Source organism: Lagopus muta, chromosome 4, assembly GCF_023343835.1.
Source record: "Lagopus muta isolate bLagMut1 chromosome 4, bLagMut1 primary, whole genome shotgun sequence".
NCBI classification, from domain to species: Eukaryota; Metazoa; Chordata; class Aves; order Galliformes; family Phasianidae; genus Lagopus; species Lagopus muta.
Window position 1 is genome coordinate 59,483,858 of NC_064436.1, and position 26,913 is coordinate 59,510,770.

At 35.7% G+C, this 26,913-nt stretch overlaps 2 protein-coding genes across 18 annotated transcripts in view; both read right to left on the minus strand.

Moving 5' to 3' along the window:
- The window catches only part of C4H4orf50 (chromosome 4 C4orf50 homolog), a 77,598-nt gene extending 57,779 nt beyond the window's left edge, over positions 1-19,819 (minus strand). For 2 of the 6 annotated variants that reach the window (XM_048943119.1, XM_048943118.1), the window contains exons 1-10: positions 18,176-19,819; positions 15,945-16,096; positions 14,605-14,743; positions 12,812-13,507; positions 8,954-9,068; positions 8,053-8,186; positions 5,514-7,733; positions 4,991-5,092; positions 3,314-3,460; positions 554-730 (exon numbers count right to left, since the gene is read on the minus strand). In XM_048943119.1, the coding sequence (XP_048799076.1) occupies positions 554-730; positions 3,314-3,460; positions 4,991-5,092; positions 5,514-7,733; positions 8,053-8,186; positions 8,954-9,068; positions 12,812-13,507; positions 14,605-14,743; positions 15,945-15,973 (3,759 nt within the window). In that variant the 5' untranslated portion in view covers positions 15,974-16,096; positions 18,176-19,819. Of the gene's footprint in view, positions 1-553; positions 731-3,313; positions 3,461-4,990; positions 5,093-5,513; positions 7,734-8,052; positions 8,187-8,953; positions 11,775-12,437; positions 12,598-12,811; positions 13,508-14,604; positions 14,744-15,944; positions 16,097-18,175 lie in introns of those variants that run through there. The other 4 variants (XM_048943120.1, XM_048943121.1, XM_048943122.1 and 1 more) reach the window with 4 other exon arrangements.
- A 58-nt stretch (positions 19,820-19,877) lies between these two features.
- JAKMIP1 (janus kinase and microtubule interacting protein 1) overlaps positions 19,878-26,913 on the minus strand; it is a 130,452-nt gene continuing 123,416 nt past the window's right edge. For 10 of the 12 annotated variants that reach the window (XM_048943136.1, XM_048943141.1, XM_048943142.1 and 7 more), the window contains 3 exons: positions 23,152-23,217; positions 21,577-21,621; positions 19,878-20,347 (listed from right to left, as the gene is read on the minus strand). In XM_048943136.1, coding sequence (XP_048799093.1) covers positions 20,315-20,347; positions 21,577-21,621; positions 23,152-23,217 — 144 coding nt within the window. In that variant the 3' untranslated portion in view covers positions 19,878-20,314. Of the gene's footprint in view, positions 20,348-21,576; positions 21,653-23,151; positions 23,218-26,913 lie in introns of all 12 variants that reach the window. The other 2 variants (XM_048943143.1, XM_048943138.1) reach the window with 1 other exon arrangement.

Sequence of the window (26,913 nt, forward strand, 5' to 3'; positions counted from 1 at the left end):
GTGTGCAGACCTAGAAACTGTTAATGTAAGTAGACCTGCATGTACATTGAAGCTTTTCAACAGAATAATAATGTCAATTTAAAAAAAAAATCTACACCACGCATACAACTGAATCTCTAAACGTGTAACCCTAACTGCTGGATAAAAAAAAAAGCCACAGAATTCTGGTGCGACAAGGCAGCTGGGAATGTTACAAATTCTGACAACGTAAGCCAAGGAGGTGGCTCGGTAAGAAAACTCAGCACTTTTCTTGGATTATGATATGGGGATTACAGAACAGACTGGTGGCAAGTTTTTATTATAGAGAGACTATCATCTTTCCATAACGTTGACCACCCAGGCAGTTTACATCTTTTCCTATTTCTCTGAAGTCAGGGGGAATTTGATATGCCTGTAAACCACTTAATTATCCCCAGACCCATTCCCAGGGAAAAAAAGAACAGAAAAAAAAGACTACTTTGGCTCCTTCTTTTGGGAAGAAAGAAGTAGAATCTGAAGTCTGAGCCCACATCAGTCCACCCATTCAAGCACACAGACATCAGCTTGCTTATACCTTTTCACACAGCTGAGCCTGAAGAAGTTTCACTTTATTTTCCAAGTTGTGAAACTGATTTTGTAATGCAGTCTGGTCCCTGAGCTGGGCTTTCAAGGTCAGTATTTGCTGCTGTAATCTCTTATTGGATATTTTATTTTCCTCCATTTCCTGGGCATCTTTCATGGTGTACATCGGCTAGAGAGCAAACACAGAATTTCAGATTAGATGTAGAAAATAAAATATTTTGAATCATGCTTTTGAGCAATGTATCTACATTTTAACTCAATTTTTTTAAGCTAATACAAAATGTATGATTTCAAATCTTTATGAACATAGGAGAACTAGTATCTTGCAAAAATCTTAGAATTAATTACGAGCAAGGAGTTCTTGATTCCCTCTGAAAATAGGTATAGAACTGGGATTTCACAAAGTTCCTTCAAGGTAAGTATTGTATTATAATCATTTCATACATGGGGAAACTGGGGCACAGAGAGATTAAGTGACTAACCTAAGGTCACACAGTTAGTGAGGACGGAATTCAAAAGTCCCCAGTCTCCTGCTCTAACTGCTATATAATACACCCCTTGGTTTGCACATGTGTTCTTCTCAGAGAGTAAATGGCATGTTTTCAGTTATCTTTTATTTTGGAAGATAATTAATAAAAATAATTTTATTTTAAGGGCACATTAAAAAAAAAATTAAAAATAAACTATTGCTTTCAAATGATAATGGTACAGAACAAGGGGAAGGAAGAGCTTCTGAATTTAATTCCTCCTTTCCCACTCTCAGTAGTCTCCATTTCTTTATTTATTTTTTCAGTTTCATGCAGTTAGATTGAACACATTGGACAGTGCTTTAGATTTGTGGTCAGCATCATGAGGTCAGTTCCAGAAATTATATTATCAGATTAAACAGTCTGAGAATGATGAAGATCTAAGAGTAAAGACAGTTTTGTGAATACTGCCTGTGCTATTGTGAATTTATATTTAAAAATATTGAGTCGATACTCACAACTGTTCAAGTCTTCATGTAATGTCACATATGCAAGTCTAAAGAGATTGAGCATTTCTGAGATTATGATAAGAATCCTAGGCAGATCTGTAATAAGGCCATAAACTTTCTTACGAAACACTCACTCAGGAAGATGGTTTGAATTTCATGGATGTTAACAACAAAGCAGCTGAAAGAAGAGCTAATGTTCAGCTATTGTGCACAGCAGTGCAGTAATTCTCCCTGGCTTAGTGACCATCTTTCCAACTTGGACACCTTTGGTGACTACAAGATACCAAAGGTACCATTCCAAAGAATACAGAAAACTGAAGAGAGATTTCTTCTATCACATCATTCTGTCTGCAACTCATTGTTGCAGCACAGGCAAAACCACAAATACGGTATTTTCATACTCTTCCTAATCAAGTGAGTTTTCCATGTGCAGCATTCTAGTCATTTGCACTTGCTTTTTATCAAATTCTTGGCTCCCCCTTGTGTTAAGAGAATAGAACCATAGTGACTGTTGTACAAATCAAGGTTGATTAGACCAGTTTTTTTTTCATCTTCTCTCCTACAGAAAAAAAGCATGTTAAATCAGAAATGGAAACACTCTCTGACTGAAGATGCTTAACGGAAAAAGAAGTGGTAAAAAAAATGCTTGAAGGTTGAAGGCAGAGAAGGTTTGCCTCCTTCCTTCTGCATTTTGCTGTCACACTGGCAGTTTTATTTATTTTCAAAAGCACAAATGAGCACACAAAAATGATGTAAGGTTATGACGTCCCAGTTTACAGTAACTGCTGTTCAAGCTCCAAAACGGTCACAAATGCAGAAACTGGGAAATAACTGAAGAATGACTAAGCCCCAATCTTAACTTAACTTATGTGGTATGCACATCATCCAAAAATCTTGTGTTCTTTTCCAAAGCTGCAAGTAATATTCTGCTTCTTTCCTGCTTACCCACATAGTTCTCCCAACTACTACTATAGTACGGTTCAGAAAGACACAAGAGCAGCCTAGAAAATTTTCCCAAATAAACTTATGCTAAATGATGCTTTCTCTGTTAGCAACACCAATCAAACAAGAAGTCCCAGCAGTAACTTTGAGATATAATACCCGCACAGAAAAGCTTAGATCATTAAGGATTTCACACAAACAGATTGATGTTTATTAAAAAGTTTATTTTAAAAGAAAGTGAAAAAAAAAAGTTTTAATATTTCTTAAAATATGTCTAATTTCTATCTATATCAATATTGGCTTAATTTTACCAATAAGATCTACATCCTTTGGTGAAGATATAATGGACTTAAGTCATACAGATAATTAGTTGATCCATCAGATAGCGTATCTGAAGGATAAACTCATCTCCCTGATGTCCATTTGCTACAACTTTGACCCTAGAATGAGATATGTATGTATTTAAAAAATTGATATTAATCCCACAACAAAGATTTAAACTAGACAAAGAAGTAAGAGGCAACTCAAACAACACTGCAAACCTTCCACTATGGGCAATCTCATTAATTCACCTGAAAATCCATTTGTCAGAGAATTATTCTGGCTAGATAGGGAGAGTTCTAAAAAAAGAGCTGTCTAAAATGCCCATGCAGAACCGAAACATTGGATTATCCAGTAAGAGAGATGGTCAGTGCAGCATAATTCTCATTACTTTCAAGTTTACATCTGCACTGGCTGTAAGTCTGCATCAACTCTATTGCCAATAACATTAATAGATGTCTCAACACCTGTACAAAGGAATATGGCTTTTCTTCTTTACATTTACATACATACCATTAATTTGCAGTGCTGCTTTCCAAGAGTTTTGTCTTCAGCTTCTTGTTTAAGACAGTCTAATTCTGAGAGAACATGTGTTAAATAAGTCTTGATTTCTTCATATCTGGTTTCAGCAAAGCCAAGTTCCCTGTACCATTTCTGAGCCTAATAGTAAGGTTAAAAAGCAAAATTACTGAGTGAGTTTAGATTAGCAGAGATACTGTTTCTCAGCGTTGGCTTACAAACATGGACTTGAACATAATCTCCAAGTTTTAAATGGCTAGAGATATGATGAGATTAAATTTTTAGGCTGATTTCTAAATTTGAAGTTACTTGAATGCTCTGAATGAAGCTTAAAATAAAACAGTCTGAAAGCCACCAGAGCATAAAGGAGAATAAGTGGCAAAAAAAAATCCTCAAAAATGTCAAAATGATAAATGTAGCGGAGGAAATAAAAACCTGTACATTTATGTTTATATTACTTCTGAGATTCATTTTCCCTACTTACACATTAACTGCCATTTTGAAACAAACAAACACATTCAGTAGATCATTGACCGCACGATTCTTTCTTCATTATTTCTTCCTTCCGAAATCAAAGGTTTCACATTCTTTTAAGTTAACAAAATAAGTTGTTGTAACACCCAAAGGATTAGAAGGGACTAAATTAATCAGACATTTTAAAATAAGTAAAAATCAAACGATACATTTACACATAAACTCCAAGGGACTGGAGTCTGTCCCTCCATCACTCAACCCCAATCCATCCCTGTACTGCAGTTGCCTCATTTTAATTCAGGGAGGTTTTACACAGTGGTAGTCAAAGGACTGCCGTCTCATCCACATCCACAGTATGTAATCGTTGCACATTACACATCCACAGTGTGTAATCATACTACTTCTTTACACACCCAGTATAACATTTGTTACTGTTGATGTTTTTCCACAGACAGTCTGCATGATGCTTGTTACTGGGTGAAACAGCCCCGTAAATTCAAGCATGCCATAAAGAAATACTGTTAAGATAAACAGACATGGAGATTGTGAAATAAAAATAGGAATATTAAAGCTAAAGTGTTACGAAAGGCACAACACAGAAAAAGCTTAGCTTTCTCTGCTGCTATTAAAACCACAGATTTGCTGTACAGAGGCACAGAACTAGCTCTCCATTCAAAGAATTTCCATGGAGATGGTTATTATTACATACATGTCAAGAGATGAGGAAGTGCACATACTTTGCACTATCACTTGGTATAGCAAAATCACTTGGCAGAGTCAGATTTTATGCCCCTTCTTCTCTTATTCAAAAATTACTCTGAATTCAGATTCACCATTATCCTGAGGCGAGGATACTTCTTACTCTTCATTCCTAATGAGGGGGAGGGAGGCCAGAGCTGGCTACAGCAGATATTTTGTTTGGAGTGTCTTTATTAAGACCTCAGTTTCTGTTGAAGCATGCTGAAGGACAGCAGCTTCACCCAAAATTCTGTCAAAAAAAAAAAACAAAAAAAAAACAAAAAAAACCAAAAAAAACAACTATGTAATTTATCTCTTAGCTAAAAGATCTTGGTTCTGCAAATCAGAGACTTCCCATTTAGTAAAAACATTAAGCACTGGCAGAAAAAAAGCAGCCACGTAAGAAAACAAAGAAGAAAACAAATTTGCTCTTCGGAACTGCATCGAAGATGAGCTTACCTCTTTTTTTGATTTTTCTAATTCTTTTTGCTGTGCTTTTAATTCCTCTTTTGACCTTTCCACTTGCTCTTTCATCTCACTGTAGCTTTCAGATCTCCTGCCCTGGAACAAGTGGAGAAACAGAAAGACATGACTCTTCCCACCTATACAGAAGTGTTTACATATATTTTAGTGAAAAATATAGTTTTCTTTTATCTGAATTACAACAAATACTTGCATAAAATCAGAATAGTAGAGATAAATCTTTCCTTGTTGATTATTCTCAACTGAAGCAATAATTCAGCTATTACAAGAACATTGTAATTTCCACAGAATTTCACTGTAAGATTCACAATTGCAGAAGAAAAATACAGATGAGAAACTGAGTATAATTAAAGATCTTGTCTTTGAGTATACATTTCACAAAAACCAGAACAGATAAAAAAATAAACCCTATCAGAATAAAAGTTAGTAAATGAACATGTTCATATTTCTTCCTTTCTTTCTATCCTGCTTGATAACTTTCATTATTTTTAATATTTACCTCTTTGCTGTAAAAATAGCTGGACGGGTCTCTTCCATCTTCTTCAGTCTGAGTTACACCACATGCTGTTTCAACTTTCCTTGGCCTAGCACCATAATGTTGAGTTTTATTTTCTTCTTTTATTTTTACTATCTTTTCCTTTGTTCCCAAACTTTTTTCTCTCCTCAGATCTTCATAGGAGAAACCCAAAGAATACATCAATTCTTTCAATTTGTTATTTTCTAAAATGAAGTCAGCATTTGCTTTCTGAAACTCACCAAGTTGTTCTGCATTTTCTTTTTTAATTTGGTCTATAGCTCTTTTCAGGACACATTTTTCCTCCTGTAAGTCAGAAATAGTCTGATAACAGCTAGTTTTGCACTCCTGAAGTTCTGAGACCAAGGCCCGGTATTTATCCTGTTCACATTTTATTTCTGCCAAACTTCCCAATAAATTTTCTTTTTCACCTTCTAAAAGAGATATTCTTTTTAAGTTTCCCTCTCTCTCTTGCATTAATTCATTATATTTTGCTATATAGTTTTCTTTGTCTTGTAATAATTTAGCTATTTCTTTGAAGCATTTTCTTCTTTCTTCTTTCAGGTCAGAAAGTAGCTGAAAATATCCAACTTTCTTTCCATCTAGAGGTAAAACACTCTTGGGAAGTTTATTTAATTCAATTGTTAATGAGTCTTTCCCCAAATTCCTATTTTTCTCATCAACGTAAGAGAGATTCTTAGAGATGGTTTTAGCAAAAACTGTTCCTGGACTCTTGGTATTTCCTTCTGACACATTATAACATTTACCAACAATTTCATTCTCATTGAGTAAATTTTGAAAAGAAACATTATTATCATCATCAACTTCTAAAGTGTACTGAAAATATGCATTCATGCCCTCTTCCAGTGCACACATCTTCTGAACACATCTCTCATTCTCCTCTTGTAATACACAGACCTTTTTAAAGTAGTTTTCATTCTCTTGCATCAGTAGAAATATCCTCTGTGAACACATTGCCACTAATTTTTCCAATTCATATGTTTTCATATTACGCTCATGAACCGCTGCTGGTGGTGACAGGTGGAAGAAATACTCAGAAAAATTGTTCTCTGGCACGAAGTGTTTGCTTAAGCACATGGACCTCTTCTGCATAGGAGACAATATGTTTAGTGGATAACCCTCTTCCTCTGACCAAGAGCATTTCTGAGAGTATGTACACCGCATGTCTTCAGCAGCAATTTCCTGACGTGAGAAATACTTCTCATTTGATTCATGTAGTTTCAGGGACTGGACTTTTTTTTCTTTCAGTCCAATATTTCTTGAAGGGTTTGTTTGGTGAGTTGCTTTCTGAGATTTCTTCTCTTCCTCTCCCATTTTTATCGTGTCTCCATCTTTGCACACCCTCATCACATCAGATATGCAGATTTCTGAGAGTCTTCCTTGTTTCTCCACTTGTTCAGGACTCTCTCTGAAATGCAACTGAAAGTCTTTCACATCAACAGATATTTTGTGGACACCTTGTGGAGTACCTCGTTTGCCTTTGACTTCAATTCCTTGATTCTCAGGCTTTGTCAAACCTCTCTTATTTAAAACATTAGAATTTTCCCCAAAAACAGAGGTTACCTGTTGTACTTGGGATTTCTCAGTCTGTATTTCTTCTCCTTTAATTCTCGATCTAAAGATTTTTTGGTGATATTTTCTATCACGAACACTTTTATCTGAACTTTTATTCTTACTTACGCTTTTTGATAGAATTAATTCCTTTTGCTGATGTTTTTCCACTCTGTATTTTTGAAGAGAGGATGCAAAATTTTCGGTCACAGAGCATGGAATATTTCCACAAAGAGCTGTAGGAGCTTTATCAGAAAAACCTTCTTCTGTAACAACACACAGATCATCCAAGCAAAGACTGGTATTTGCCCCACTGAAATCCAAACTCCTCACTTTCTTCACTGTTGTGACATCCTCTACCCTGTAGCTTTCTGGATTTAACAAGATAATGTTGGGTTTGCTTCTCATCAAATCTTCAACCACAGAAACAGGGAACATTTTTGCTGGTAGAAGTATAGCTTGTTCTTTCACGAAAGAAAAGTATTCTTCATCTTTGTTTCCTTTGCTTGTTTCACCATTAGTTACTTTTTCAGAGCAAGGTGGAAGCAGGCTTGTGGTAGAATAGCTTGGGGTACATCTAAACAAAGTGAAACTGTCTTCTGAAGCACCTGTACTTTTTGTTCCTAGGGTGACCTGATAATTGCAAAGGAGATATGTTTCAAACTGAAAAATATAAACCAATGGAAATAATATTTGATTATGGAAAAATGAGAAAAATATTGCCACATTAATTTTTCAAATAATTTAAGGATTTGAAATAGAATAAAGGTAAAATAAGAAGGTACAAATAGTCAGTCATTTTCTTAGAGCACATTATTCACCTTGAATAACAACTTAACTAGATAGGATTTCAAATGTTTTTATGTTTGTCTTTAATTATACTAACTATTCTTAACTCAAAATTCACAGATTCACTGTGCCCACAAAGATGAGAATAGCAGGAACTTCTAACCAGTTTGATCTGAGCTAAACTGAGTTCTTCAGCAGCATCTGCAAGGATGTTGGAATTGTGCTCCGAAACAAGCAACAGTTCTTCTTGTGGCCTTTCTGTCTGTTTAGGCCCATCACAGCTGTATCCGGGTGTTTCTGTTATGATAAAGCACAAGGTAAGTGTAATGGCATTCACAGGCAGTTACATGAAAAACAAACCCCCCATATTTCTGACCAGATGATTTGAATGGAAAGCATTTTGGTAAGAATACGCCCCAAACTACCTTCTCTATCAGAAAGGCATACCATGAGTGATACAGAGACAAGGATGACATTACGCAAGAAAACATATTTCATAAGACAAGTATTAAGCTCTAAATTAAGGTATATTTGGAGATTTTTCCCCCACCTTAAAGCCTTTAAAAATGAAATAAACATCTCATTACATTGAGTAGAGGACAACTTATGTGTTAAACATAAAGGTTAAACCTAAGGGTTAAAATATTTGGTGTAGGTCTGTACTTGCATAAACTGAAATTCATCATAAAGCCCACATTAATTTTAGTCAGAAAATTAACTAGATACAATTTGCCAAGATCAGAGCTTTCATGTAATGTTTAGTCTAAAAAATAAATCTGACAGCTGCGCAGTGTTCCCAAACACTACATTTCAGTCTAAACTTGAAAAGTATCGCCTAACTTCTCAGCCTCTTGGCAGTTGCAGGATTTATTGAGAAAGCTCACATCTAAATCCTCACATCATACAAGTGAATAGTTATTCTTCCACATTCTTAAGACACTATTTCCAGATGAGAAGGCTTTTGGAGCTATTTTACCTTCTAAGTCAAGCACACTACAAGAAAGAAGTAATCTTCACTTTTGCTGCACAGAAATGAAATAAAAAACTGCAGCTCATTTTCATACCATACTCCATGGCATGCAGCAGCACAACTGAAGTTTGAGCAGCTCTGCTTCTCTGTTGATCTGAGATTGCTCCCCTTTTCTGGTTTTGAACATCTTGCTGGTGTAGGTCTCTGTTCTTAATGAGAAAAGGGGGAAGAAATAAAAACCATATTATAAATACACCGTTCCTGATATGAAGGCACACAAGCACACAACTTTTCTTTGCTATTTTCTATTAACATTCAATAGACCAATTATTTCATCATAATTGCTACTATTCTATATACTTTTCTCATTCCAACATTTTCTAGTAAATATCACGCTTGTTAGATTTTACCCTCACATCTCCTTGAGGAAGAATATCTCAGTAGTAAGTATGCACAATGTTGGAGCACAGAACACTAGCAAGGCAGAGTCTAATCGACACGTTGTCCATTAACAAAGGGAAAGAGACTGACAGTTCTATGCCCAGCACTGTGCAGGCTATGGAGATAAATGTTTCTATATTGGAATAGCTCTTTAGAAAAGGTAGAATAGTTGTTTGGAAAAAAAATTGTCTTCAGTCAGTAATTTAATTATAAAATTCAGATTCTCTTCTCAAAATCTATCTTCAGTATCAGATTGAATTTGGGTGCTAGGACAATTTCTGGTGCAAAGCAGATACCCTTAATGTCTGATACACTGCAGATCATGTTTCACATGTGCCATGCATATTCTTAGTGAATAATCCGATTTGATTTCCTTGACAAAAAACATAATTGAGGCTGTAGCCAAAGCAGCAACAGAACAGAAACCAAGACAACAGAGTCATTTTTGTCTTCCCACAGTGCTTTGCATCAAATGCCAGCTGAAAAAAAACCTCAGCAGATCAGGACTGAGCTGCAGCTTTATAGTTACACGCAGATGGTAAAAGCAGCAACTTCAAAATGAGTCTGCAAATGCCACTTGGTTTTCCTCTCAATAATCAATGAGCATAATTTTGATTTCAACCCAAGCCATATCCTGCGTTATTGTGCCCTCTTATATCTTGTCTGGGTGGCATGATTTGTGTGGAAACCACAATAATTCCAGATTTCTTCCATCTTTTTCTCAGTGATAATGAAGCTTATGTTAATTCATTGGAAAACACTCATTCTTTTCATGCAAGTTTGCCTCTATTTCTTCCCAGATATATTTTCTTTAGCAATATGGGGGTTCTAGCAGAAGACTGTTATTTAAAATAATGGAAAAGACACAATGCTTGGATGCCTGGAACACCACAAAAATCAAACCTCCAACTCTCATCTGAGAGCTGTAGAGAAGTGCATGGCTCGGTGTTTCTTAACATTCCTTCACTAAGATCTTGAATAGACCTCTAATGTGAATATCCAGAAATTTTCTGATAAATAAAGACATTGGCACATGGTACTAGCTACTTTTTTGGGCATTTTTCATTCAGGCATAAGCTGCAGTTGGAACACTGCAGACAAGATTATGGAAATTTAATTTTCTTATGAGATTTATGTGACTGTAGTCCTCCACGAGATTCAGTTCACATCCACGGTACCAGAGCAAAACACCTAATTGAGTTAAATATTAGTGCATTAATATACGATAATGATCAGGGAATAATTTTCAAGTATTGTTGATGAGCTTGTCATTTGATACAATATTTACTGAGGAATCTCAGATCTTTTGTATTTCATATGGGTTCTGATAAGCCTGTCTCCACAAAATACATTTTTCCTGGCTGCAGAATGGGCATATGATCCTACTCACTCTTTCAGTGAAAAATGATGTATCAGAAACGTTCCAGAAAAAAAGCAGCATGGAACTTTCTCTTGTTATGCATATAACTCCTAATTTTTAAAGCTGGTGATGGAGTATGATGAGCTTAAATAGGATTTCTTTTTATGTAACTATTTTGGCTTGAATACTGCAAGACCAGTGTAATGAGATTAGGAAATTTTATTAACAGCAACTAAAGTGAATCTGAGTCTAAGGCAAAAAAAGTATACCTCTTCAGTTTTACTATACAACACCAGAGGTCTCCCTCATCCCTTTAGAACAGAAATTGAATTTTTTTTCCAGACTATTTGAGAGCAAAATTTTCTACTGGAAAAATCCAGGTGAAATCTGTAATAGTACTGAAAGCAAAGGAAAATGCAGTGCACAAGGCTTGATGCTGTGTAACACAACAAGGAACAAGGGTTTTTGTGCATCAGAACAAAATACACTGGCTTAACATATACTTTGGCATGCTTGTGTATACCATAGACTACCTAAATTCCTAAGACAACACAGCCATACATTAATAGTTGGAAAAGAAATGGTTAGAAAGCTTGGTGAAGGAAAAAAACCTTTTCACCATAGTACAGAATAGAATGATGGAGACATGGCCCCGTTTCTCAAAGACATTCTGCATTAGTCTTGGGCAATTGGTCATCTTGCCCTCACACCTCCAATTCAATATTTACTTTTTCCCTTTCTCAGATTTTTGGAAGTAATTCTTCACTACTTATTTTCTGGCTCTGAAAGCCACCATCCCCCCTGGTTTTAGCTGGGCAGTTCCCTCACAGTGCACTTCGTTGTGGTACCTGTGTACAACTCAGTGCAACTCCTTCTAAATACATCTTAAGACAGGGACATTTTCAAACCTTCATTCTTAAGTGAACTCACTAGGGTAAAGCACCTGTAGCAAAGGTTCAGACTTATAAAAACAAGTACAGTTGCAAGTCCTTCTGCCAACTCAGGAGAAAAGGAGCGAAGGAGAAAAGTGGCAACATATCTTCTAAGCTATCCTCAGAGTTCATGCTGCCAGTTCCAGAAGGATCTTAACATTCTTCCTCTCACTTAATTGTGACTAAAGAGTTAGAAATGGAACCAAATCACTATGTCTGTAAAGATGCATTCAAATACTAGGTTAAAAACTTCATCTTGATTTCTTTTTAAACTTTAAAGCAGACAGTCCTCTCTACCTTCTCCCAGTCCTGAAAGTACTCACAGTATGTTTGTTCTCCTACACTAAAGAGGCTTTTTTTGTGTTTGTTACCTCTCAGATAACTGCACATAATATCAGGAGAGTTTTAAGAATATCAGGTCACAATCTGAATGGGTAGCTGAGCATGAGGCTGAACTGATTTCACTTTAACAAGTCCTCAGAATAAAAATACCACCTATCCCAGTGCATAAATAATAAAACCTTGTTTGTGTCTTCTCCATGAAACTATTCATTGTCAGCAAAATGAATTGGCAGAAGCTGAATGTCATATTGCAGCATATGTGGAGCTTTCCCAGGCATTGCTGGAGTGAACTGCTTGAAGCAAAGAAATCCTATTCAGTGTATTCAGAGCACATCACAATGCTGGGGAGCTGCAAAGCACTGAATATCTCAACTCACAGACTTGAATATAGTATCTATCTCCTCTTGTGCTCCATTATCCAGAAAATCTCATGAGCAAGATATTTTTCTCAGCTGTGCTTTTTTCCTTCAGCAGTCAGGCATGAATAAGATGTGAATACTCACCCAACCATGCATGCACTCTTCATCTGGATGGTGTCCATGAGACAGATGCCTCAGAAGTTCTTCTGGGTTCTACTTTTGATGCCAACAAAGACCTTTTGCCTTGGGCACATCACTTGAAAACTTAAGGAAACAAGGTTTGTGAAGTGCCTTCAATGTACACCTAATAAAAGCAGTGATGCATTGAAACTCCAGCTGCTGGTTCCAATTGGTGTGAATTAGACACTGAAATTTCAATACATCAACAGAAATAAAGGAAACAAATACAGGAAGAAAAAAGCCTCAGGGTTACATCTCCTCTGCATACCTAATGAAAAGTTTAATCTGGGATGATATAAAGATGAAACTTTATTGTATTTTGCTTTACTTTTACTTACCAGGTCAGCACTGTTGTCTGCATTTTCTGGTCTTGTAAGCTGTGAGTCCTTTTCTTCTTTCTTTTTTAACCTCACCCTAGCTTGATATTTTAAAGACTTGTTTTCATTCAAAAGCTTGTTCACTTGTTCCTGTAGTTTGATTTCAGATAGTTTCAGATTATAGACATGATGACAAGATTCTTCCAATTTTCTCCTGAGAAAGTCTTCAGTGTCCTGGGAGCACTGAAGCTGAGCCAGCAGGTCTGCTCTTTCTCTTCTGTTGTCCTCCTCTTTATCCCTTAAGAACTTCAGATTTTTCTGAAATGACTCAAAGTGGCTTTTCATGTCATGCTCCACATTTCCAATGGAGTTTTTCAATTCTGTGAGTTGCATATTAGAAGGTTTACAGCTCTGCAGGCCTTTGGATGCTGATTCCAGCTTCTTCTGGAGACCCTGTGCCATTCCCTCTCCTAACTCAGACGTCAAAAGAGCAATATGGGCACTGAGATCTAGCACTTGCTTTTCCAGTCTAAACACCTCACCCTGTAGGTAACATTCCCTTTTTCTCAGCACTGCTGTCTGTTGCTTCTGCCTTTGTTTGTAGTGTTCAAAGTACTCAGATTGTCTTTTTAGTTCATTTTCTTTTGTCTTCAGCTGCTCCAGAAGCCAATGTAATTTCTCCTTTTGTTTCTTCTCTGACTTCTCTTGGTTTTCAACCTAAAATTTTAGTGATTTGTACAGTTAACAACTTCATATCAAATCTAATCTTCTCTTATCTTTTTTTCTTAATTTTGCAATATTTTTACCTCTTTTTTCCCCTGAAAACTCAGGGGAAATATAGGAAATAGGAAAAAAACATAACAAGAAAAACACCTCAAATCAAAAACTACCCACTTTTTTTTTGCACGTTCTACAAGAACTGTTAAATAAAAAGCAACTTTGAACTGAAATGCATACAACCAGCTCTGAACAACACAGTAACATATCCCATACACTGATATTGGTATGACACTGAGATGTTACAGACAGAGAAGTCATGGTTCTATTGAATAAAAGAGAACACACACTTTTATAAGAAACAAAGTTTTTGCCCTTTGCCCTTCCCCATACCTGTCATCTGTCAGATCCTTTTATGAGCCCATGGTAAAAGAAGAAAGGAACAGATGCCTTTTGAATCAGTTTCAGAAAGACTTTAGTATTTTGGTTTGCATCAAACTGTGCTTGAACACAGAGACACAGAAAGGTGAAAGAGGTCAAGGGAAGGCAGAGAATGCTTTCATGATTCACATGCTGCCCTTGTTTAGAGCCACCAGTATCACACTGTCATTATGACAACATTTAAGTAAGAGTGAGGCATTGAGACATTGCTGTATTCCCTGCAGCTGAGCAGCTGAATTTTGTACAGAAAACAGGCTGTCATGGTTGCATTGTACTGCTGTGTAATGGATGGTGGGGATTAAAAATGATTTAATGTGGGGCCAGGAGAATAAAGCCTAATTTATGGAAAAAGAATGTGTTGACTTGGGAGCAGGTATCCCAAAGTTCAATGGCTCAAATGGCAGCAGTAACAGTTGTTTGTTTGTTTGTTTTTGACAGTGCTGTCAAAACAATTAGAGAAATAGAAAGTGAGGCACAGAGAGAAAATAATTCTTCTGATTGCCCTGGTTTTACAAAAAAAAAAAAAAAAAAAAAAAAAAAAGAAAGCCTGAAATGATGTATTGTGTGAAAACAGGTCACTGGAGAGGAGACTGACTTATAAACTATTGCCTTAAAGAGAACTTGAACCAGGTCATTTGAAACAATATCCTCCTTACCAAGCTCAGCAGCTCTTCCCAAATTTCTCGCAGTTTCCCTTTAACACGCACATTTGCATTTTCAAAATGGTGCACTTTCATGTTTAGTTGATCAATCATTACAAGAAGTGTTTTGTGTGACAGCTCCAGCTCTTTCATCCTGTTATATTGAAAATGAAGATCTTTGCTGAGTAAGTGGTGTAGTCCAGATGGATAAGCTGTCATCATCAGTATATTGATGATGGGGGGCAGAATGGCGAGGCCGGACTCTTTTCAGTGGTGAGTGGAGACAGGACAAGGGGAAACGGCCGGAAACTGCAGCATAGGAAGTTCTGCACAAATGTGCGCAAGAACTTCTTTACAGTGAGGTGACGGAGCACTGGAACAGGCTGCCCAGGGAGGTGGTGGAGTCTCCTTCTCTGGAGATGTTCAAGACCTGCCTGGATGCCGACCTGTGCGACCTGCTGTAGGGAACCTGCTTTGACAGGGGGGTTGGACACGATGATCTCTGGAGGTTCCTTCCAACCCCTACAATTCTGGGATTCTGGGATATCAATTTATTTTTATTTTCCCATTTTTCTCTCAGCAATCAAATAGCTTTTTTGATTGCTACAAATAAACATCATCAAAAAGAGTCTACTGGGGTTTGCAAGTTTCTCTGGAGACTGTCAAAGATGTTAAAGACAACGTTGATGTTCATTCTCTCTCGGCACGTTTAGCATGAAAACCATAAATAATCACATTAATGGAAATAATGTTGACTGAAGTTTTCTGTGTTATGCAAAGTAAACACCATAAAGATAACCACAGCTCTGGTCTCTACACCTATCCAGTCACTGGATTTTGCTAGATTCATGGCTAGGAAATTTGGATTTTATTATCCATTTAACTCTCTAGCTTTGTTAAGAATAGTGCAATTGCAAGGCACCACTTGATCTTATTCTAGTCAACTACATAATTAATGCTTATTTAGCTACAGCAATGATTAGCATTAACATACTAAGCTACACGCATCTGTCAGAAACTGTAATTTTTTTATATAGCACAAAACTTTAAATTTAAATATAAGTGTATCTTTCTGCTCCAAAATTAACTTTTAAAACCTCTTAAAAGTGATATAATCTGCAAGCAGAATTTACACCTTATGAATATTTAAGGATGAAGTTTCCTGAGAAAGCTGTCTGGTTACAGAGTCTACATCAAGATACAAAACTGATTAAAATAAAAAAAAACATTCATAAACTCATTTTATTAGCCATTCTGAAGATTCTTAGAGCTTATTTGCTAATTTTGCACATATTTCTTGATGTCCTCTACATGCAAAAATAAATAAATAAATAAATAAATAAATAAAATTTTACCTATTTCTTAGCACAGAATCTGACTCCATGTAGTCCTCTAAAGTGTGTTTCAGTTTTTGCTCCAATTTCTCCAGCTCTTTTATTCTGAGGTTCAAATTCTCTTGTCCAGCACTTCTTTCTTGCTCATCAGGTATGCTTGCATCTTCTAAATCCTGGGAAATCCAAGAACTATCGATGTTAACATTAAAATTCAGAACATCAAATCCTTCATCACTGAGCATTTTAATACAGTAACAAAATTCTTGTTCTCTAGCAGTTGAAGGGTCTGTGATGAAAATAATCATTTAAGTTCTCATGTACTGCAGTCTGAGTATGCAATAAGAGGCTAAGCCTCCCTAAAGATCAAATTAACAGTCCTCAGTTCTGAAAACATATATTATTTATAAGAGAGTCTTATTTCACTAACCTCAAAGTAATTCAGCATGTACGAAAGGAGTTGCAGATCTTTATAAAAAGTACAACTACATTAATTCAGGAAGGCATTAGGTATCAAACTTTTGAAATGGGGATTGTTTTCTACTAAATAGAGCAGCTGATAACATGGAGCACTTATATAACAAAGGATATTTTTTTGGAAAAATCTTTGATATTTTTATTATTTTAAGACAAAAGATTAATGCCTAAAAAGGAACCTTCAAACTCAAGCTTTCAAAGTCTGTTTATTTCCATTGCCTCCTTCAGCAACAGCTCTAAAAGTTCCTCAGTCCACAGTTCAGCTTCATTTACACGATCTGTTCTCAGTAAAGAACAATCCTAAAACTGATACCTGGGAAATGCCACAGCTTTCATTCTGTGAACCAATTTTTACTGATTTGAAATTGGACTGTAATAGTAAGGATATACTGGCATTTGAACTTCTCAACGAAATAATGCAATTAATTTTTTGTGTATGTTTTATTGCTTGCTTTCGTATTTTGTTTTTTTTTTCTTTCAAATGCTGCACTGAGGAAAAAAAAAAAGTACCATTTACTTTTGGCACTGAAGAGAAGAAAATAGCACCAAATTGGTGCAAAAAGAATAAACAGCTTTATTATTGTCCACATTTTCATGTGAGTTATCCACATATGTGGTGAATTACAGAAAATGGTGTTATTTTGCTATTGTATTACTCTCTGGCTTTATGTCAGCTACATAAAGACTTAGACCTGAAAAGGTTCTGCCACTCCCCAGTCCTTTGAGAAACTATGATACCTAAAAGCTAGAAGCACAGAAAGGAAAATAAAGTGTAAATCCACACAGACAACAAAGTTCAAATCCCTTTGTCATCTCCTCTAGACTTACCAGCCCAAGTCTCTCCTCAGAGACCATGGGACCTTTAAATACAAACACCTTTTTTCCCTGGCACGTGGAACAGTATCTTTGCTTTGAGCTCCTAGAACCACTATCAAATTCTGTGTAAAAATTATTTGTGAAATGAACAAATATCTTGCTCTCCTACAATGGGCAACCCCACGTACTACTACAAAAGAAATTTAAAGTAATTATGGACACAATTGCTCTGCATGTTAACATGTTAACATCAGAAGCTAAATTAATACCATTTTCAGCTCTGCCCCAGCCTACTATCCAACTCATGAGCTGTAGAAGGAAGATTTCTCAGAGATACACTTTGCAGAAAGTAGCTACCAGATTAAAAAAAAGAAAGATAGATCAGGTGGGAATTAAACCTCACACTTAATGTAGATATACAGATTTCTACTCACGTTGTATTTTGTTACTCTTAAGTGGACTTTTATTCACTAGAATAAATACAATGAAAGTTAATACAATAATTTCTACAGTTGATTTTTATCTTCATGATCCAGGAGGCCTCTATATTTCTTATGCTTTGTTCTGAAAAGTACTTAGTACTGCAGCATAAAACCAGAAATTTGTTACTACTGATCTCAGAAATCAGAAACTCTTTGTTTTCCACTTTGCTCATATACCTGGGAGAGATGACTTAAAATCTGTCACAGAAAGTAAAAATCAGATGTAGCATCTTTCATGGCCTGAGTACCTTAAGCCTCTTCTCATTTCTACGTTTGATAACAATGTGCAATGCACAGTAAGACTGAAATGATACACCCAGTTATTCAGAAGTACAAACCTGTTACTTCAAGATAGGATAAAAGCATCGTAATGTCATGTGGAAAATCTCACTCAAATCAGACAGGTATTTTTGTTTTAGGAACTTGTCACACAAATTACAATTCAATAAAACACATAAGAGATAATAAAACTGATCATACCTTTTCTGCTTTGTAACAAGACCATCTCCTGTCCTTGCAGAGCACTTAATGTTGCAGTCACGTGTTGAGTGATCATTTGTCTATGCTTCCAGTTTAATTTCCAAATAAGAGAGGAGCAAAGCTATGTCTGGTAGAAGAGTGCTTCATCCACCGGTCAATCCAATCTCTTCCCAATTTCTGTTACACCACCAGTTTCTGTTTTGGTTATCCAAAGCTCTGATTACAACTGTTATGGTCTCTCTTCAGAATAAAGACAAAACTTTTCCTTTTGCAGTAAAGAGCTAATTTTTTCATATTCAGTTATTATAGTGCTAAAAAGTTTTAACTAAAACATGAAAAGTCTCTATTTGAAAACACATTCTGTGAATGCTTGTTCCTTTTTGAACCAAACATTGTGAGCAACAAAATCTTTCTCTAAAAAAACCTCTAAAGTTTCTAACTTTTGTTGTGCTTTGTGCCAGGAAACAGGATTTGTCAGACACTCAAATGATCCCCAGTTCACGACATCTGACTGAAATAATGTTGTTGAGTGCTCCAGCTACTTCAGCAGATAAATCATCTTGGCTGGTGATTTTTCATCTCTGATGAAAAAAATCATACTTCAGAGCCTAAAAGATTTGAGAGAGCTGGCTTCTTCTGAAGCTGCTTCTTGCTCCTCCAAAAGGGAGAAATTCAGTTGCTAAGATAAATCTGTTCTTCAGCTTTATTTGTGCTGCCTTGATGGTTCCTTGCCTTATTTTTTTTTTAATTATAACTTTCACTTTATCCAATATATTACCATAACCATCTTATTCCACTCTACTTTTGTGTTTGAGTTCAGCATGTTCATGGAAGCAGACCTGCCCCTCTGTCATTTTCTACACAGTCCTTTTTAAAATAAAGATTTTCCATACAATTCTGAGGAGAAAGTTGTCTTTAAATGTTGTGCTTTTAATAATATTGTCAACTTGCCTCTACATTCCAGAATAATCAAATTTACCTATTTCTTCACAATGTCCTTCCAGCCCTGAAAGAGCAAATTGGGTTTTTCTTTCAAGAAAAGAAAAACAACCTTCTTGAATTTTTCTTACGGTTCTCCATCTTAAGCAACTGTTTTCAACTTTCATTTTTTTCAATCTGTGCTTCATAAGAAGTTTTTCTTGCAGTTCAGGTGGTTAATGTCCTTGACTGTGTATATCCAGCTCTTCTGGCTGCAATTGTGCCATTTTTTCTTCCTGGTCGCTAATGTCAACTTTCTTTTGTGAGGATAAAATTTTCCCAGATATTTCTTTGCAAATGCTTATCTGTTTAGCACATTCATCTATACACCCATATCTTCAAGTCTTTCTTTCTTCCTAAGAGATAACTGAGGACAGCACACCGTGCATTCTGTTTTCCTGACCTCTCAGTCCGTCCCATGATCTTCCATTCTCCCAGGGCTATCTTCACAAATTATTTCTTAATTTTCTAGGAACGTTCAAAAATTCACTTCTGTCTTGCAGCTCTTACCCACTTCCAAGATCTTCTAGTCCAGTCTAATACCCTGCCTTATCTCCAAACTCTACATCTTCTCCACTTGTGAATTTCCAACTTATAAATTGAATATGAATTTTGTCACTGCGGGGCTTTAAATCTCTCTTTTTTTCAACACAGAACGGTTTTTGTTTTTTTTTCTCTCTCTTTTTTTTTTTTTTTTTTGCTTTTTTTTTTTTTTAACCTGTCAGATATTTACTACAGAGAATTTATTGTCAAACACTTATCTTTTTAATATGGATACTAAAAAGGAGATTTTGTGTTACCTGCGTGAAATGCAAACGACATTTGTTGAAAGCATGCAGTATGGAGACAAAGATCTCAGTACTGTAAGAAAACTATTTGGTAGAGAACAGTTCACATAGCATCCAGTAATTGCACTTGGTTTTTTTTCCAGTGTTTGATTGGTGTGTGAGTGTAAATTCTCTTTATACTTTTTTCAGTGTGTATGATGTGCTGGTCCCTATTTGATTATCAAATCATTCCAGCCTGAAGCTATAGATTTAAAAAACTCTAATTGTAAGTTCAAATATTTTGCAGCTTCAAGTATTATGCAAACACTTTTATGAAAAAATGCACCAATTTAAAGCTGCTCAATAAATGTTTTCTATATTTTTGCATGTGGACTCAGCTGTTCACTCCATAGGTTCTTTTAATAACCTGGGTAATAGAAGAAAAAAAAAGAGAAGAAAAAATGTATTCTTAGCTTCAGATAGACAAAATTAATTTTGTAATAAATGTTGGCATTCACGCCCATCAAAAAGTCTTCCTAAAAGTTTAATGTTAGCTTCAAAATAACAAGAACAAAACTGCCATTAGCAAACAAACCAGTTTGACTAGCAATATGGAAGAATGTTTAAGAGTCTCACCAACAAGAAACCAGTTAGGTTTCTTAAAAAGGTCTTTGCTGTGTTACGTTATTCAGGGTAGATTCACTGCTGGCAAAACAAATTAAAGGAAATTGTCTTCCACACTAGAGTTTTGATATGCCATGAACCCCTGGAAATCTGGAGTGGCTTTATGACTGCACAGCCATGGTAAACGGGACATAATTCAGAACAGATTTCAAAGAAGGAAAAGATTTGAAAAACTGCAAAAGTGGCATAATTTTCAGTTAAAAAAAAAAAAAAAAATCAGTGGTTTTAAACCACATCTTAATCTTCTGTCACTGAGGCTGTGAAAAGGAGCAGGAAACTTACATTGCTCCATGGAAGTAGGACTGATTTTATTCTAATCTCTCTTTCTTGTTCTGTGTGAAAGGTAAGCCACTGTAGCTATAGTGCTGCTACAGCTAAAGAAATTCTCTCTGTCCTTTGCACTGTGAATGGGGCAGTGGGAATTACAGTTATGTCTAAAGAAAGACAGATTTCTTAGTCTCATCCTTACTGCGTTCACAAGCACAAAGAAGGTCAGTCATACTTCTTCCCATCATCTCATAATAGAAAATTGAGTTATTTATTTTTAATTTACTTTGTGGCTTCAAGGATTTTAAGAAAGTAAAATGAAACTTTCTGTATAGTTACAGGACTTTTAGAAAATACAACTGAAAACCAAACACAGGACGGGAGACAGAATCTTTCAGTAATAGTTGAACTTCAAGATTAAAATGTACCTGCTCTACAGAATTGAGAAGTACCCACTGCAGTTCAGACACTCAATATCTTAGAATGCAAAACCAATTCTTGTTGAAAAAAGAATGATTTTCTGCAGAAGGCTAGGAAGTTAATAGAAGGCATCAATTTGGATCTTACAAGGGACTCTTCCTGTATGTGCAAGCAAAACCAGTAAACGCTTTCCCAGGGTTTCAAAGCCTTACAAAGATGATTCTAAAAACATACCAAAATCCAAGAGCTAAAAATTGAGTACAAAACAATATAAAGAATACCAACCACATGTCTTGGCTCAGTTGTGTCATCAAGGCCACAGAATGAATGCTAGTGAAAAAAACAAAAAAAGGAACAAAAACTATAAAATAAGATCAAAAGAAAATGAGGAAAAAAGAAAAAGAAGAAGATGTAAGATATGTAATATGAAATCCAGTGACATAATTTAACAGCAGTTAATTTACATTAATACTAATTGATTGGGCCTGAAAGATCAGTATACAAATTTGACTCTGAAAAGAGCAAAGAGGGTGCAAAATTCATTATCTTAGGATAGTTTTGCAAACAGTAACATCTGTAGTTTATGTACAATTCAGAAAAATCAGGCTTAGCTCTGTGACTTAGTCAAGTACGTACTCATAATAACATGCCTGAAAGATTTCCTGCAAGAAAACTTACCCAGACACGGGTAAAAACTATATGCAACTTAAAGGCCAGGGACTCAGTTATGAGAAAAGCTCAATGTGTTTAAACAGCACTTGCTCCTCATGCACTGGCAGGTAGAATGAAATGGAGACTTTACATTATTGTTCTGATAACCTCTGGAAACAGGACAGTTTGCTGAAGGGTAAAAATACTGCCATTCTTATCTTCTCATTTGAAAGCATTTTACATAATACCTAAAAATTGAATAAATTCCTGAGGGAAAATAAAAATCCATACTAATGAAGAAGTAACTATAAGCCAGTAAGTGGGCTCCATTATCAAAACTGCCCTTCCTTCAAAAGAAAGAATTTCCCTCCACAGGAAGTCATCGTGCTCAGTGTCAGTGTCATGTAAATGTCATTCTCCATTCACTTACATTTTAAGCATTAAAAAGAGCAATGAGGTAGAAGTGTATCATTCATTGATTTCCTGACAATACAAATTTTTTCAGGCATTCAAATTCTGAATGAGACTTCATTTCAAGAAAAAACTGTAAACGTAATATATATAGAAGGAAACCCTGCACTTATCTAGGAGTAGAAGATGAAACCTTGAGAGGTCTCCTGTCAATGTGACATTAAGAGAGAAAACATTAACAATTTTAACTCATTCCCAGCTTTCTGTTCAGATTGTGATTATAGTATTTCTTTTCCAGTACTTTTCCCCAAACATTGCACATAAGAGCCAGCACAGATTATGCTAACTGCTATTTTCCAGTTTACCACAAGCTGTCTCAACTAGTATCTATGCTACAAACTGTAATAGTTTACATTTTGGTAGTAGTAACATTAAGAGATTTTATTTATTTTTTCACAGTTGTGAGATTTGCTAAGCATTACCCATGGAACAGGACGAACATAGCCTCTTCTGTCAAATAAACAAATCATAATGCTGTTATTTGACTTAAATTACAGAAAAAAAGTCCTCCTCGTTTTAGTCTAATGACTTCCCTACTTGACAGAAAAACCCAAGCAGCAGATGATCATGAGTTTATGAGGGACAGAGCTTTGTTTATTGCAGTAAGGACTTGAACTAAAATTTGATCTTTCTTGTATGAAAATAGATCTCTCAAGAGTAGGTTAAATCCTATTACCATCAGTGTAACTGGGAAAAATCAGTACGAGAAGGAAAATCATTTTTATTGACCAGGTTTACCTTTTCCTCAATTTCTTTGAGTTGCCTTTTTTGAAGTTCTATTTTATCTTCTAGTTCTCGAATCCTCTGGAACAAAAAAAAAGTTAAGTAGATCTTATAGTATCTACTTTGGAAAGCATATGAATCAAAAATATGTTAAATAGCTTAAACACGAGAATAAATACCCTTTATTAATGTAGCACTTCCTGCTCAGTTATACTAGCCGTGCAGATGGCAGGATTGTTCCACATTTCCATAAAACAGCATTTTAAACAAGCTGTGTCTTCATATCATCTTGTTTACTACCAGGTTGTCTAAACTCACCACTCATAAATCATACTTTTAAGCTACATATAGAGATAAGGCCAGTTAGCACCAAAATTCCAAGAGGTACAACAAGACTGCTTTCTCTGTAACTGCCAGAAGGTTTTTTTTTTTTAACTTACCTACAGAGTAAGCTTATGACAGTTATATTTTAACACTCCATTTTCCTTTCCTGTAAAATATGACTATGCTTCTGAGATATTTCTGCTATACCAGAAAAAATAAGCATGCTTAGACTTTCAATTCACCACCAAGATGCCATTCTGACATTCAAACCCTTTATTACGATGACCCTCTCCCACCAGCATCAGAGAGAATATCTCCACTACAGCTCTCTCTAACTTCAAGAAGCTTACTTGTTCAAAGCATCTCCAAAAATATGATTGTTGTTGGGTCCACACATCTGACCTTATTTCTGCTCCCCTTTCCTTTCTGTAAGTTCCCTCTTTTTTTTCTTTTTTTTTTAATAATAAGTTTACTGGGCTTTTAGATTAAGAGGATGCATTTTATTAGTACGTTTAGTATATAGTAGACTTTATAAAGTTCATGAACTCTTTTTACAGGTAGAAATCTGGGATCTCCTACTAACAGCTTCTGGGAATGAAGGAGCAACTTTTTAAATTATCAGCTCTTTGGAATTAACTGCCTGACCTCTCCCTGGCCTATAAAAATTAAGGTTATTAGCAGTTCCTGAACTTTGAAAGGAAAATTCTCTTCCGGTCTAATTTCTGTGCACACGCTAATAAATTGAACGTAGGAGCTGCTGTACCACTCCCAAATTATTTTATTATTATTTTATTATTTTATCCATTTGAACAGTATATCTTTCAGAAAAGCAACTAGTCAATACTTATACATCAGTGAGATCAAATGAAGGTTTGACTCATTCATCTGCTTTCAACTCAAGGACTTCCAATGGTGGGAAATGCCTGACCCTCACAGCAGCCCACAACATTCCTAGCAGCAGCAACTGATCCCAATACTATTCAGTATTGCTTTAGGAACCACAACGCCTAGCGTTTAACCTTTTGAATCTAACCTGGAGATATCCCAAAAGATGAGGTACATCCACCCCACAGCTCAGCATGCCCACAGCTGTTGCCATAAAAATATTGCAGGCAGGTTGCAAACAATAATCTTGATATTATTGCTGTTTTTTTAAAGAAAAGACTTTGTTTCAATGATTGTTTTGAACACTGTGCAGTTGGATTAAGTTAATCAAAACCCTCCCACCATAACATGCCACGTCACTCAGAGATTTCCCCAGATAATATAAATGCACAAACCAGATTGCCCTCACATGACATAAGTGCATGAAGCCTTGCTGACAATAACAAATGCCTGGTGCACAGCTGTATTAATTTCACTTTTCCTCTATTACCTTTGAATTGATTTATACTTCATCTGCTCTCGGCTCACAGCATTTCTGTCTCTCAAGCAATCGCTTTCATATACTGTATGTAGCAGGAATATTACAAACCTGTGAGAAGCCACAGGATATGAACCATGTAGATGTAATCATCTCTGAGTTCTCTGCTCTATCAGCTCACACTCATATTTCTCTCCCACTAATTTCAGTTCTGCTGATTCCTATTTACAACTGCATCCCAGACCTGAGTGATAGAATTCAACTCTGGGGGTGATGCCATGTTCTGTGATAAAATCAGACTGCAGGGAGTTGAGTGGAAAGAAGCAATAACTTTAAATGCTGTTTTCACCTTCAGGATTCATTGTGCAAGATGTTTTTTCAATGTGTGTGGAGAAATATCCTTCCGAAAAAGTAAAAACACTAAACAACCCCAAACATCTGGGGTTTTTCCTCACCTCAGGGTTTGGAGCAAGTTCTCTTTTATATAAGAACATTTTAATTAGACAGCATTTTTCAGATTTCTGTTAATTAAGTAAAAATTGAGATGTTATTATTCCCTCATGAATTTTTAATCTTTTCAGAAGATTACAGCTATTCAGTTATTCTCTCCAGTTATTTGGAATAGTTCTAAAAATGAAGGCTGAGTTTTCTGTTTTGCAGTTCTCACCTATAACCCGTCATAACTGTTAAGCTTGGTGCAACTACATTAGAGGTGAGTGAAAAGAGTCTTAGGGTGGAAAAAATTATGCGTTCCTAAGAATCAGTTTAAATACCAAGACAACCTAGAAATTAAAAAGGAATACATACAGGGCTGCATTTCATATGTGTGAAAATCTGTTTACAGAAAATCTTCGAAATGACAAGATGTGTGTCAGTAGGGCAGACATAAACAGAGTGAATATTGCCTGTAGGGCAGATGTTTCTATATATATACACAAACATACACACGTATATGTCTATTAAGAGACCTGTTCCAAGTTTGCCACTTAAAAATGACATGCTGAAGTAAGAATACAAATGTTTAAATAGCCGTCATTCTCTTTACATGAATGGAAAAGGCAATGGCAATAGAACACAGAAGACTTAAACTTCAATATAATATACTGTACCTTTGCTACAAGAACTAGAGTTCAAACCTACAGGACAGAATTTGTTCTAAAAAGCAACAGTAGGCTGGAATTTTCCACCACTGTATAAAAGCTTGGTGCTGTTTATTTGCACGTATTTGCTCGTGTTGCCCTGGAGTATGGTAGGAGGATTATCCAGGGGGATGAAGTGGGTGTCACTATTGCAGTCAACATCCCGTGACTGCACAGGGTCAGTCCAGCTCAGCTATTTACGTATCCTGAAATATCTTGTTCAATTCATTACCTATTTCCATGTAATTCAAAAGATGCCTTTAAAAATACAGAAATAATTTTGCAACAGGAAAAAAAACACAACAAAATCAACACAGAGATTTAAATTCACGTAGAGTAGCTAATACATCAAAATAAACATATTTTCCCCTTGTGCATGTATCTGCATTTATAGCATTATCTTGACCATAGTGAGATAATAATTTGCAGAATATGACTTCAAAAATACACATAAGATACATAAAATAAAAATAGCTTAAATAAGAGTATCTTCTAGAAACACCAACATGTGTTCTTCAGTCATGAGCTATAATAAACCACTGAGAGAAAATACAGAAAAAATTACACATCCTAATTAAGACTGAAGTCAGAACTTCTTGATATTCAGTACAAATGCTTACATCTTTATCAACTCTTCCTTTTATTTGCAAGTGTTTGCAATCAAGAATCTGTGGACTCACTCTCAGATCCTCACAGCACTTGATTAGTTGCTTTCAATGAACTCTGATTTGTTTATGTTTGCAAAGCACAGTTGTAACAACAAATCATGCAGAAATATTTTATTGTTATCAGGATTTTCCATCTACTATCATGCTATAGCTTTAAGTTGATGATAAGTCAAGATTTCCTACTGTGTCTTATGGAGGTATAAATATTTCAATACAATGATACCTTTGGCTTTGTGCTTGAACAAGGTAGTTTAAAACCAGTGTAATTTCTACAGAACAGCAG